Source organism: Dermochelys coriacea, chromosome 7 (assembly GCF_009764565.3).
Source record: "Dermochelys coriacea isolate rDerCor1 chromosome 7, rDerCor1.pri.v4, whole genome shotgun sequence".
Taxonomy (NCBI): Eukaryota; Metazoa; Chordata; order Testudines; family Dermochelyidae; genus Dermochelys; species Dermochelys coriacea.
Window position 1 is genome coordinate 48351135 of NC_050074.1, and position 14918 is coordinate 48366052.

Sequence of the window (14918 nt, forward strand, 5' to 3'; positions counted from 1 at the left end):
GGTCCGCCTTTTTTTGGAGAACTGAGTCTGAAAACACCTGTCACCTAAATCCAGAGATGTCAGGCAGCCAAGGACCACACTCTGCCTCTCCTGCTCTCAAAACCAAAAGGAGACATGTCAGGATCTGTTCACGGGCACATTTATTCTCAGGACACGGTGTAATAGTGGAGGGCAACGGATGGACTGAGCGCAGAATTGTGTTCGTGCATGAATAAGGCCATCCAATGCTCCCTGGGAAAGAGGATTGAAATACTTTCGAGAGATCATAAACCCTAGAAATGTGCTGGAAGGTACTTAAAAGAAGCCGTCAAGTCCAGTCCCCTGTGATGAGGCAGGACCAAGTAACCTTAGACCAGCCCGAGGGGTTTGTCCAACTTGTTCCTAACCCTCCAGCACAGGGATTCCACAACCTCCCTTGGACGCCTGTTCCAGAGCTGAACTACTGGTGAGAGTTAGACAGTTTTTCCTATATTGAACCTAACTCTCCCTTGCTGCAGATTAAGCCCATTATTTCTTGTCCTACCTTCACCGTCAGGAGAACAATTGATCCCCATCTTCGTTACAATAGCCCTTATTCTGTTGAAAATACCAGGTCCCTCCTCAATCCGCTTTTTTCCAGATCCTGTGGGATTCGTTAAAGTCCAGCTGGTGAAAATGTGGCCTGACACTGTGCCTCATAGAGGGTCTGACCCAACTTGTCAGAGTCAATGGATAGCTTTGATCAGGGCCATGATCTAGTTAAAAGCACAGCCAATGGATTTAAATAAGAAGAACGTGTGGAAAATTGACTTAGCTTCCCTCGCATTCTCTGCACCTTCTGAGGTGTACAGATGGTGGGGAATGCGGAGAATGTGCCTCTCATTGCCCTCCTTCCTCCACTCCCCCCCCATCCACCAAGACCCACAACCCCACTCCACAGTGCATTGAGCAGAACCACTGGAGCTACCCACTCCTCCTCTATCAGTTCCCCCAGCCAGCGAGAGGAGAGGCTCAGAGGCTTGGAAGGATGGACAGACACAGAGGGGCACAGATGCCATAGACAGATAGACACAGAGGAAGGGGAAGGAAGGAGAAAGGTAAAGGGAGCGTTGCCCTCAGCCCTGTTCTATCAGCCTTGAGTTGCCTCTTCCCAGTGACCCTGTAATGGCAATGCTGATGGAATAATTACTACTGTTTTTGTATTCCTTTCCTCTTCCTCCTCTCATTGGCTTGTATCCAGACCCCGCCTTACAGAAAACAACAGTCCAACCTATGGCTGTGCTGCCTGGCAAAGGGCCTTGTGTGTCTTGCAATGCACTGCGGGAAGACATGGTGGGGAGGGCGAGGGGCTTGGCTGCTCATAGGGCTAACCTCTGAATATTTATGTCTACGAAGCTCCGTGTGAAAAATGCAGACAAGCTGTACTAGTCGAGCCTGTGTTGTCAGAAAATGGCCTGCAATGGAGAGCTGGCAACAGCCATCCTCTTGGGGGAGCAAGGCAAAGGACCCTGCCCTGCTGGACTAGCCACCTGGGCCATCAAATCCCAACTGGATCGGGCATGTGCCATATGCACGGCATGGGTTTCCCCAACCTGTTTTCCCTCCTTGCCTTCTAAATCACTTGGGTCATCCTGGAGAGGTTCCTCCATCTCCCATCCCCACATATGCTGCACTAGCTTTTGTCTAAGCCAGAATCTGTCCTCCAAGGCCACAGTAGTCCAGCACAAGGTTTCCCTGCAATTTTTACTGGTGAAAACCCTTAGAGCCCAATCCCTGAACTCACACAAGTAATCCATACTCGAGTCGCCCATCCCATTGGCTCCCATGGGGTGACTCATCTGAGTAAGGTCTCTTATCAGGAGTAAAGGAGGCAGGACCAGGCTGCAAGTAACATCCATGATTGGTCCAGAAAGCCAGGGTGTCTCCAAACGCCTGGTGCCATACCCACCACTAAGGAAAGAGAAACCATGTTTAATATGACTGATAACCCATCACCTTCACTCCTCACCCACTCCCTGCCCAATGGCCTGGGGACATCTTAGCCTTTGTTGGAACTGAAAATCAACATTTCTGCTTTGGGGAGTCGCTTTCAGCAACCCAAGGGTTTTCTAATCATGGGTGTGGCCTCTGCCTTTCCAAACAGCTGCATGGATCCTGGCTGACTCCTCCTCCATCAGGTTCTCTCCTGGGTCCACTGTGCCAGGCTTCAACAACACATTGCCCCCTGGGGCAAATATCTCCCATTCTTCTAGGCAGACAGCCCCTGGTTTTGTACCAAGAAGATGCAGTGGCCACATAACCAGGAGATAATGGCAATGGCAGTGAAAACCACTAGCACCAAGGAGAGCTAATAGGATGCAGAACAGGGAACAAGGGAAATGCAGAGAGATAACATTGTGGCCCTCAGCTTGGGTCCTTGAATCTGAAAGAGCCAGAGTAGAAAACCTCCATTGGAAGAGCAGAAAGATTAGCCTAGGCTTCTCCAACAGCCCCTTCAGATCCTCCCAACCCCCCACCACCCATCTTAATCCAGATTTGGAAGGATCCATTGCAGCCTGACCAAGGGGGATGGTTATTGCTGAGCTGTAGACCATTGGCAGCCAGAAGGCAGCAACACCCCCACAGTGCATTGCATTTGACTTTTATTTGGTGGGTAAGTCTTTGGTTGGACTGTCTTCATAAAGGACCCTGGTTTGGCCATGTTGATGCCTGAACAATAATTTTTATTACAAAAAAAAATTGTTGTAGTAATTCTTTTCATATACAAGCATAGCATGTGGTTTCATTGTTAACAATCCTCATAAGAGAGAGATGCCCATATGACCTACTGAACATGCATATATATATATATATAAATGTGTGCACATATATATATATGTATGTGTGTATATGTAACTATACGGCCCGTATTCATACATATACAACAGAGAAAATATATTGCATTTCAGAGCACAAACAAAAAAAAATCCAATCAAATCACCAAATCTTTCTAATGTTGGCAACATATTGGCTATAACTCTCCTTCTTGTGCAATGCTACAGTTACCAACAGAATTCCCCTACTTCTCTCTTGTTAAAAATCAGTCAATTGTTTGATTCTTTCGTTTATCCTCTCTCTCTTTCTCTCTCTCTCATATTCTGAGACCAAAACCCCTTCCTTCATTTGAAACCTCCACCGGATAACGTTGCCTTTCTGTTGCAGATTTTGAATTCCTGCTGCCAAACAGCTTTGAGTCCGAGGGACATGTATTCATTGCTCCCAGGTAGCTTTGCGTGTGCGCTTGCTGAGGTGTCCATTTAAACACGCTCCCCACGCTGACCCTGGGGCTAGTTCAACTCCCCTCTTCCCATTTCCACCTCCACCCCTACATATATCCCTCTCATCACCTTCTTCTCCAGAACTGATGCCACTTCATTGTGCCTGTCTTACTCTTTGTCTCTTGTGTGTGTTGTGTGCCTCTGAGATGGGTAGCTGCTACCTGCACTCTGCTGAGACCTCCACCACAGTTGGCAGCCTGTGTCTATCGTCTGTTCAGTTATATACACGAGCACAGTATATATGTATAGCTGTATATGAGGCGTATATATGGTGTACATATATAGGTATAGTTTCTGAAAAGTCTCGCAAAGCAGCAGACAACCCAGAAGTCATAGTGGGATTGCTGTGGCATCATACAGTCATGTTGGCTGTGCAGGTCAGACTGTTCAGTTATGGATAATATTTGGTTCAAGTTAAGGTCCTTTTTCAGGAAGAGAGAGTGGCAGATTTGTTCAGGAGCCAGGCCTGAGTTTCTGCAAACAGGTCCCTTATTCCTAGGTGTCCATCAGATAGTTTCAACCAGTCATTTTCAGAGCTGGGATCGCTTGCCTCAACAATTTATTATTCAGCTCACGTGATTGGCTGCCTCAGTCACATGATGTTTCTGGTCACTAATCGGTTGACCAAACACATTTGATTTTAAATGGCAGAACAACAAGTAGCACTTAACACACTTTGGCATGAATTTTTGAAGAAATAATAGTTTGACTAAACTGTGGATGTCTGAACAGTTGCGAACGCTTTCACAAATGCTGAGAGGTAGTTTGAACACTTTTGAATCAGAGCCAATTGATTGATGCATTTTGTTTAGTGAAAATTTTACCAATCAATTTGTTCACCCAGCTCCACTCATATTGAAAAGTCTAATAGGAGGTAATAGGGATTGGACTCAGAGAAATAACTCTAAAAACTGATAGGGCTTAATAGATACAGAACTCCTTTATACAAGATGTTTTATTTTGTAGAATTCTCTAGCAGGGACAGAAATTTCTATTAAATCTATAAGAAAAAAAATCTATAGAAATATTGGTCACACTTTTTACTAAGGGTATATTTATAAGGGTTAATAAGTGGTTAATAGATGTTTAATAAATGGTTGATACAGTTGTTATAGAGTCCAACAGTCAATAGATTGCTTATAACTACATCTTAGAATCATCCATAACACCTACAGATGTGCTTATAACTATCTATAACACATACTACTCATGTCTGTAACATGCTATAACATCCTGTAACGGGCACAGACTCACCCAGCAGTGCCTCCTGCTGGCTATCTGGGAATTAGCTCTTTTTACCAGCTCCAGAGCACCCTCTGCCGGTGTCTCGCCATCACTGGCCCCCATGTCCCTCCCGGACCCCGATGCCCTTTTACCTGGGGTGCTGCCCCTCCAGGCAATACCCCACAGATCTGGGTCTCCCCTCCCCAGGGAACCCCACACCCTCTATTCCCACCTTGCCTCAGCCTATGGGCTACCCCCAGTCACCATCTAGCCCCCTTTCACTGGGGCTGACTGCAGTCTGTATAAGCCAGTCATCATAGGCAAGGGGGGTTTGGACCTGCTGCCTCCGCCTACCCTTGGGCTGCCCTGTTGCAACCCCACTACCCTGTCTTAGGCCATCTGCCAGGCCTGCAGCCTGGGGTTTTTCCAGTCTAGAGCCTCCTAGCTCCTCTGGCCTTCCCCAGCCCTGCTTCACCTCAGGTACCCTGGTACACTCCTCAGCAGCCAGGCCTATCTCCCTCCACAGCGAGAGGAGACTCTGTGTGCTCCTGGCCCACTGCCATCTTATAAGAGCCAGCTGGACCCTGATTAAGCCCACCGTGGCCTGATTGGGGTGTGGCCCCCATCTGAGGCTGCTTCTCCCACTCAGCCACACTTTTCCTTCCCTGCCACAGCCCTCTCCCCGGGCTGTTTTAAGCCTTTTAAGGCAGGAGCGGGTGACCACCCCGCTACACAGCCATTAATCATTCAATGACCCTTAATAAGCCATTTATAAATGTACCTTTAATATAACATGGGACTCAAATGGGATTATTTTCTTTTAAATGCTATAGGACTTTTCCAGAAGGATAATGTTCGTCATGAGGCATAGAGTCAATATTAATGAGACACTTAAGTGTCAACTAGAGACACAAAATTTCAAAGCATATGTTATTAAAAAAAACCCGCCAATCCACATCTTATGAGAATCTATGTACATTATAGCAGTCAGGTGACTCCAACTTCAGCTCCCAGCATAGAACATTACCAGAAGCTCTTGATGAATTTCTAGCTTTTTATTAGAAATCCATTGCATTACCAATGTATTGTTCATATGTGTTAGAGATGGGCCCAATCCAACAGTCCTGAACTTCGGACTGTTTGAAATTCAGATCCAAATGATGTAGTTCATAAAGGAGAAGAGAAATTTGGAATTGCCGTGTAGTGATTTATTGTATATTAACCATTTTTCTAATAATAGGTAAGAATCTTCCAGTTTGAAATCTGTTCTGTGACTGTTCCTTGCTCAAAATTGGTATCAATACTGTGACACATTAGAAAAAAAATAGGATCTTGTGTTATTGCTTCCCTATCCTACAAGGCCTATGATATCCCTGGGGACCAAAAGGACTGTAAGATGTCCCAGGAGGACCAAATGAGATTACATGAGAGTCAATAAGACTGTATGATATGCCATCAATTCTAATATGTACCCTGGCAATTTTCAGAAACCATATATCGCATATTAATATCTCTGTGCGTGTGTGAGCACGTATATCTGTACGCATTTGTGTAGATAAATAGGTGGCTTTAGTTAAAGATGACCTTGGGACACCTATAGATCTTTGAGCAATAGAGGGGTGTGGGAATCTACAATGCGTTCTAGCCATCATGTGAAAAGTTTAGAAGATGGGAGGGGAATGACAATTTCCATCATGTTGGTGGAGTGGAAAGAGGAGACTTGGGCCTTGCACAGTGCAGCGGGAAATTAAAACCATATGGCTTCCCCACTCAGCTGCTCACACAGAGAGGGGACTTTATGCCCCTCCAGATGAAACCCACCTTTACATACACACACCCTTGCTGTTAGTGCTGTTAAAATATAAGCATGCCTGCCACATACAGATGCATCTCCACTGCTGCTCTTTTCAATTCCAATCCAGCCAAGCAGCACTGCATCGTCTGGATAGTTTTGCACAAAAGTGTCCTCTCCTAAGAGCCCATGTCAGATCGCTGTGCGCGCAGCGACCTACCTATGCCAAAATGGCGGGTATACGTGAAATTGACTCCCTGCCTCAAATATGTAAAAACCAGCAGGAAAGAGGGAGAGCATCAAGTCTGTGGCTTTTGAAGCCATGGCTTTTCAGGAAATACAGAGACTTTACCTGGACTGTCACAGAATGGCCTCAGCCAGAACATTGGGATCCAGTAACTTTTCTCTCCCTCCTATTATTTCAGACCCCAGGCATTCACAAATCGTGCATCAGACCCCTCAGAAATCAGGAGACTTTCCAAAATAATCCACCTGGGATTCTTTTTATTTGCCTCCTGGTTGGTTTTCAAGTTTTTCTCCACAACCACAAAGGCCAGAAACTTACTTTTCTTAGTTTGAGAGCCAAGATTCTCCCAAATCCCAGGCCTCCGGGAGCTGGAGATTTAAGAAAAAATGCCCAATGTCGAGCCTTGCAATGAAATCATGAGAACTGGCAACCCTTTCAGTAATATGTATTTAAAATGCTACCATATTTTACAGTGAAGGTCTCACAGCACTAGAGTTACTTCGGGGCCAGTCATGAGTCCACTGCTCAGCTCTTTAGAGAGACAATGCACACCAATCACCTCTCCTGGGGTGTTTTGATCTGATGAGATGAGGAGTCACACCTGCTGTATGTGATCACAAATTGCAGAGCTGCTTAAGGATGGGATGCCCAGGGGTTCCCTCCCCACCACTTTGTTTCTCCCGAGGAGTCATTTCAGCATACACGGAGCCAAGCCCATGAACGGCAGGCCAGCTGATCTGAGCCCCAGAGCTGGGCCTGCTGTGTGTCAGGCAATACTCTAGGCTGATATCAGGGTCAGGCAGTGGTGAGCATCAGTTGCCCTCATTAGCCAGGTGTTATGAGATGCTCCCACTCCACAGGAGTCTCAGACCCCCAAGCATTCCTCATGGGCACCCACATACCCTGCCATCTGCTATCCTGCAGGCATGGATCTGCCTTCCTTTCTAGTACATTTGATCCTTCGGCATAATTACACAGATGGCTTAAAATAAAGCAGTAATAACTGAACTGCTGAAACAAGGCTAGAAAGCCCTGCAGGCTGCAGGACCCACTCTGCCTCATGCCAGGGGATCTCAGCTGCAGTCCCAGCCAGGGAGGCCAATGCCACAGAGCCAAGAGTTTGTAAAGACAGTCCTTAAATTGACCCCTTCCCGTGCACTTTGCACCTGGCAGGCAACAGCAGCTGAGACTTGCTCCCCACAGCACCTTATCCCTGGAGGTGATGGCAGCCTGGCAGCGAGGAGCAATATCATGCCAGTGTAACCCTCATGCTGAGTGTGATACAGGCCTGATCTGCAGAGATGAGGCTGTTACAGACACCAGTGTGGGAGCCTGGACAACCTGTGCTGTTAGCTCTGGAGGTCCCCGGTTCAGTCCCTGGCGCGGTGGCCAATATGGCAGCCCTCACATCAGAACTCACAGGCACGAGGAACCTGGTGTGATTGAGGCAGCCTGGGGACTTGGCGGCAGGAAGCAATGGGAGCCGAGCAGCTGGAGGCAGCAGCTGTCGGGGAAGTAGCATCAGCACGGCTGGAAGCAGGTTTAAAAGCAGTTGGTTTCTCTTTCCTGAGAACACATTGCAGCTGTGGGTATTTGGGAGACAGGGACTCCCAGCTTCGGCTGATGTGGAACCCAAAAGGCTCTCGGTCAGGGCAAACCTAGACTGAGCCAAATTCATCCCCTTGACTTCAGCGAAGTTACTCCAGGCATGAATATTGTAAGCTCCAAGCTACATTCTCAGTGGGTGTCAATCAGCATATGGCACAACACTCATTTACCCACGTTGAGAATCTGGCCCTATATAATTTCATACACCTCACACCCAGACACACACATGCAATCACACTTCTCTCTTTCACACACACACCATCCAGTTATTCTTTTAAACTATCAATTACCTTCATTTTCTAATGCACTGCAGGACGGGACTCCAGGCCAAGTGCGTGCCTGCAGTCCAATATCAACACATTGTGGGGGCTGGGGCAATTGACCCCCAGCAGCTACTGGGGAGTTATTTGCAGAACACAAACACATCTATGCCAGATGTACATGTTCTTCTACACAGCTAATCCAGCACCTATCTATCTATATAAATGGTACAGATATGTATAACGAGAGTGTGTGTGTGTGTACCGGTATTTCCAATACAGTAACCTGGGTAAAGCATGGCTGGCCATCTTATTTTCATGTTGCTAAGACGAGAGCAGCTGTGTGCAGTGGAAACTGTGCCACCAATGAGACAGACCCCAGAGCTGTCTCTGTCCTCCTCTCTCCCTGCCCCATCCCTCTGCTCCTTCCAAGAGCAGAGTCTACAAAAGCACTATCTGAATGCAAAATACAAACAACTGACTCGCTAGAGATTTTGCTTCCAGAGGTTGCTTTCTTGCTGGTGAGGCTAACTTGATGGGCATGTGGCTTGCTGTGACTGGAGCATACAAGCAGCAACCCTAGCAATGGGAGCGTATTTGTCAGAGGACGTGGTAAAATGAGCACTTGGTGAATGAAGCACGAACCAGAATCGATTTGATATGCATCCACTGCTCCATGTATCTGACAGTCCCCAAGCTTTTTATAAACTAATCCTCACAACCCTCTGCATGAGGTAGGTAGGTATAGTTATCTCCCATTGTACAGATGGGGAAACTGAGGCATGGAGCAGTGAGGTGGCTTGCCCAAGGTCACACAGTGAGTCAGTGGCAGAGCCAGGGAAGGAATGCTGGAGTCTTGTCCACCACACTCCCTCAGTCTCCAGTCATCAAGTGCTTAACCTACTGTGTGCTCCACCACTCTACCTGCTCACATCACCAGCGCTCCTAGCCACATCACAGGATACCATCTGCAGTATTTGCGATTCTAATGCTGTTCATATTCAGGAGTCTCTCAATCCACTGAATTGTTCATCCTGGACCCATAAACAGCCATGGCTTATTCTCCATGTGAAGGAAGAATTCATGTGTTTGGGGGTGTGGCAGCTCTTTTGCAAACACCTAAATAGCTGCTGGCAATTTGGTAGGTGGGGATACTTGTGAGGCAATCACAATCAGTCCTCAATGGCCACATTGCCATAGCATAAAAAATACCTACATCAGGGCACATTAATGCACCCGTTTGTAACAGAGTCTGTAACGTAAGACATTGCAGCCTGAATGCCATCAAACATCATTAACCAGTATTGCAAGCTCAGTATAGGCATCCTTCCGTGCTTTAGAATGGGATTCTCAATGGAGTGGGCCTATCAAAGAAAGACCAGTTGCTTCTTAATGTGACAGGAGAATTCATGCAGATGATCATTGAATCCTAGGCTTCTCCAGGTCCACTGAACAATTCTTGTCTTGAACTGTGAGGCCCACCCTTACTAAAATGACAACATGAGAAAGAAACTAGAGTCACATTTGGTCCTGGTCTAATCAGGTGCAACCCAGACCTGGAAATAGGTACCTGTGGTATGGAAGTCAAGGGAAATTCCTCCCAGACTTAATGTGGTCAGTAGAGTGTTTGCTTATTAAACCCTGGGCCTCTTTTAGGCCGTTCCATGGCATCTGGAAGCATCTTGTCTTCTATTGCAGCAGCATCTGAAGTTGTGTAGATCAGGTGTTTTTTGGAGAAGGCGCTCCAGCACGAGAGGCCTTCAAACACCAAATCACGTCCACCTCCTCCAGCCTTGTTCCCATCTCACCTGAGCGCCTGCCACGTTCCACAGTTTTCCTCACTGGTGTTAGGGTTCGCTTGTGACAGGAAGGCAGCACCCGAGTCTTGGCTAATTCACCTATGGTGACATTTTCAGCAATCACATGTTAGCTGGATTTTGCAGCTGCATGCACAGGGTGAGTGCAATGGGGCCTTCACCTCCATGGAAGGCTGAGAGAAGAACTACCACTGGATGTTGTGTCAGCCAATGATGAGAGTTTGGTGACTTTTCCAAGACTTCCATCCCATTAAGTCATCTCAAAGCTATAGCTGAGGTCAGCAGCCAGATTATAAATTCTGTAACTGCCTCGCCTTCACCCTCTATAAGATCCCATCTTAGGCAGCCCAGCAAATAGTGCTTCTGATAGATGCTGTATAAGGTGCCTTCAGGTGTTCTGATACCAGCATGATAGGTGCCAGTCATCACCCATAGAAAGAGAAGTAGGTTTGAAGATCTCACCTCACGTGATGTTCCCTTCAGAGGTCTTTTATGGCCCTTCCAGCTGTCATCCCTGAAAAGCCTCATCCTTCTGTGCTGGGCGCACTGTTTTTTGAGGGGCTCTTGCCACCATTCTGGGCAGTAATGTCAGAAGGCATTATGCTGTTTTGCCAGGTGGTGCCATCTTCCTGGGGAGATGCCATAGCAGCTGGCGCCAGCTTTGCCACTCCAGGTGATGCTGCCCTTCCACAGGTTCTTGTTGGTGTTCCAGTGACAGGACGCTGCTTCTAGCTACTTCCCACTGCCCATGCGGCAGTGAAAGCAAGTAGTCGCATGTCATCTGATTGCTTCCCCGCGTCTCAGACCCCAGAGGCGGGTGGTTCCTTTTGTGAAGTTTCACCCAGAGGACACTTGTGGGCCCTTTTCAGGCTGCAGAAGGCTGTGGATATTCCTGGTGTGTCTGGTCTGCATGCTAAGAGAAGGTGAAATGGCATAGTACCATCACACTATCTAGTACTCACATGTGTGGCCAGCTGAGCCCTGGTACATTGACAACAAAGCCCCGGGATTTGTCATTACAAGAGTCAGTGTAAGGGAATTGCCCTGGGCAATTGACCAAAGACCCGCTGGGGCTGAAGAATGTGCTACCATCTTATTTCTGCCCATTGAATCCAAGAACCAAAAGGGATGTCTAAAAGCAACCAGCGATCCCTAGCTTATCTGAGCAGACATGGAGCAATCTGAGGATGCAGTGACTGCTCATAGGGTACTTCCGCCAAGTGACATTAGCAAGCCCAGTTGGCGGTGGGGCTGTGCTGTCGCAGCATTAGCAGCCTTCCCCCATGGTGTTTGATGGCATGGCTGACTAGGTATCAAGATAGCCGGCAGCAGTGCCTGTCCCAGGGTTGATATGGCTGATAAATTCCAGTGTGGCGGCTGTCTCCACTGAAATTGGCCACTTTCATAAACTTCCACTGGTTCTTGGGTGATGATGCAGTGCCACTCTGGAAAGCCTGAATGTGCAGTTTTCTGGTGAACATACACGCTTCCATGCAGCCCATGCAAATAGTGCAGGCCCACTCAGAGGGACGCTCACACATCCAAATGTCAGCCAGCATCTGCCCCTTGCATATATTCACCAGCACCTCCTCACACACTTATCATAGAATCATAGAATATCAGGATTGGAAGGGACCTCAGGAGGTCATCTAGTCCAACCCCCTGCTCAAAGCAGGACCAATCCTCAACTGAATCATCCCAGCCAGGGCTTTGTCAAGCCTGACCTTAAAAACTTCTAAGGAAGGAGATTGCTCCACCTCCCTAGGTAACACATTCCAGTGTTTCACCACCCCCCTAGTGAAAAAGTTTTTCCTAATATCCAACCTAAACCTCCCCCACTGCAACTTGAGACCATTACTCCTTGTTCTGTCATCTGCTACCACTGAGAACAGTCTAGATCCATCCACTTGTGTAGGATCTTCCTCATAGACACATCCAAGCACAGAAGCCTACACACATGCACAATATAGGGTGCTGCATACATATACCCCTCCCAGACACCTCTTCAAATACACGCACACTCGCTCTCCACATGCAGCCCCAGGAACATAGAAGCACAAAGGCATCATCCCACATGTAGCCCGTGCACGCCCACCCATATACAAGCAGCCCTATGCACCCACACACTCGCACACAAACAGGATTGCACCAGTGCTGAGCAGGAGAAAAGTGACAGTAACTTTTTCCTCCTTCCAAACGCCAAATCTTTTCACCCTAATCCCAGAGAATATTGCAAAGACCTTGACCTGTCGGATAACAACACAGAATTCCTGGAAAACTTTATCGCCCTCATGGAAAAGGTGACCCCAGACTCCAAACAGTGTAAGTACCACAGGGGGCAGCGTTTGCAGAGCGGTCCTGGGCTTCTCTCGGGGAAGAAAGGGAGAGGTTTGGGTTGGGAAGGGTCATAGCAGGTTGAGGGGATGAATAGGGGGATAAACCATTAACGACACCTGTCCAGATCAGCAGCTGACTCAGCAGGCTGGGGCACACACCTGGGGGAGCTGAGCTCTAGGGTTGGGATCAGCTCATGAGCCAACGGAGGCTGGTGGGCTCTGATGCCAAGCGGGCATTGGTCCTAGCCACAAAAGCAGCACACTGTGTGATAGTCTGTTCCTAAGAGAGGTCCAGCCAGACTGGGGAAGCAGGAAGTGGTGCGGAAGGGCAGGAATGAGTGTGTTGGCTGAGCTGGGGAGGGGGTCCAGGGTTGGAATAGCAGAGGGGGCTGCAGGTTGGGATTGAGGTACATCAGCAGAGCTGGGGGGATGAAGGACTGGAATAGCAGGGGGGGCTTCAGGGCAGGATGGAGGGGCATTGACTGAGCAGTGTTGGGATGGCAAGGGGATTGCAGGTTGGCAGTTAGCTGTGTATGAAGAGCCTAGGGCTGGGCTAGCAGGGGATGGTGTAGATTAGGACTAGAGTACCTTGGCAGAGGTACATTGGCAGAGAGCCTGCCTGCTGTCTGCCATGATTCTCTCATGCAAGCCCTGTGTTCTCCCCAATGGTTATATCTGTATTGCTTAAGATTAAGTATGTCCCAGAGAAGATCAAAAGAGGCACTCAGTAGTTCAGGGATCTGCACAGCTGGCTGCCATGTGGGAGCCCTGAATCCATGTCCCACCTGCCCTATCCTGGGATTGTCTCTGCAGTTCTCCAGCCCTGGCTTCCTCATGGCTGGTGCAGAACAGCACAGTAGCCACGGAAGAGCCCGCTTCCTGAGCCTAGGACTTGTGCCGTGGCACAGTGGCTCAGACAGCATGGAGAAGGGGCTCTAGTGGATGGAGAGGAAAGGCAGCCAAGGCCAAAGGGCGATGGGAACCCGCCCTCTTTCACCCAGCACTCAGAGGGACAAGAGATCCTGGGTGGGGGGAGATTGCTGCTTGACAGGTCAGGGGGAGGCTCCGGGTGGGGAACAGACCTCATCGTTCTCTTCTCTCCCTCTTACTTTCAAGGTGACAACTTCCTCCTTCACAACCTGATCCTGGACACAGGAATCACCCAGCAGCTGGTGGAGAGAGTGTGGAAGGATCAGGACCTCAACACGTAGGCACATCCCCATTCCAGAACCTGTCCCGCCAGCAGCAGCCCAGCCAGGGGCAATTCCATCTGGGAGCAGGGAGATTGAGTTCCTTAGTCAATGGCTGGAAGGCAGGGCCCTCCTGGAATGCGCTCCAGAGGAGCCCCTGTAGGCTAGACAATACCAGCATTAGCAGCCTTGAAACCTCCTACCTGAGGCCAGACTTTCTGCCTTGACCTTGATGTTCATTCACTGAGCAAGGCTCTTGCAGTAGCCAGCTTCTGCGCTGAGCGGAGACTACAGCCACCCCTAGCAGGTGCTCTGAACCCAGATGGGTTTCAAAGTAAAAGCTGTGGTGTTAATGTGTGACTCCCCGAGTGCAGCTAGGGTGCTGTGCTGGGGAAGTTCACAGCCCCAAAGACTCAGCCATCAGAAGGAGCCCACGTTGCTGGCACTGGCCACATTGCTATACGAAAGCTTGCACTCCTACAACGGTAGGCGGCAGGGGCAGGGCACAGCTGTGGGAAGCTCTCCCTGCTGGCACGATAGTGCTCAAGATGACAGTTTCAGTGCATGCAATAGCTGATCCAGATCAGGCAAATCCAGAGGCAGACCATCTTTTGGAACCGTTGCACAAGGCCTTCCTCTAGGGAGAGCCTTTCCACCATCAGTGACGCACTGCTGTAGGAAGCATTGAACCCCCTGGGGTCCCAGCTGCAACTGATCACGCTCATTCAAATACCCATTTAATACCCAGCTCTGCCCCCAAAACATCCCCAGCCCAAGCAGGGTTTCAACCCTGACAAGGCAGAAGTGCCAGGGACTCCACAAAGTCCATGGGGGATTTCACTGTTGCTATTGATTTGGCATGGAAGGGCCCCAAATACTACAGTGATGGATGGTAGGAAAAATACCCATAGCTAGATATAAGTGAGGGCAGTGCTGAGGAGGGGTAGGAGCCTGAGCGCCCTCTGACCAGCTGTAACGCTCTGTGCTCCTGTCCTGTCTCACTGCAGGTACAGTCTCCTGGCTGTGTTTGCTGCCACGGATGGTGGCATCACCCGAGTTTTCCCTAACAAGTAAGTAGCCTTGATTACCCTTCACGTCTCAGCCCTGTCTGTGTGAGGGTGCAGCCTCAACATGAGGGCAGGCTGGCA

The 14918-nt window shown here is 48.7% G+C and overlaps 1 protein-coding gene across 3 annotated transcripts in view; it reads left to right on the plus strand.

The window, feature by feature from the left end:
* CACNA2D2 (calcium voltage-gated channel auxiliary subunit alpha2delta 2) overlaps nt 1-14918 on the plus strand; it is a 630338-nt gene that overhangs the window by 601399 nt on the left and 14021 nt on the right. For all 3 annotated transcript variants that reach the window (XM_038410728.2, XM_038410729.2, XM_038410731.2), the window contains 4 exons: nt 3181-3241; nt 12469-12566; nt 13697-13787; nt 14778-14840. In XM_038410728.2, the coding sequence (XP_038266656.1) occupies nt 3181-3241; nt 12469-12566; nt 13697-13787; nt 14778-14840 (313 nt within the window). The remainder of the gene's footprint in view (nt 1-3180; nt 3242-12468; nt 12567-13696; nt 13788-14777; nt 14841-14918) is intronic.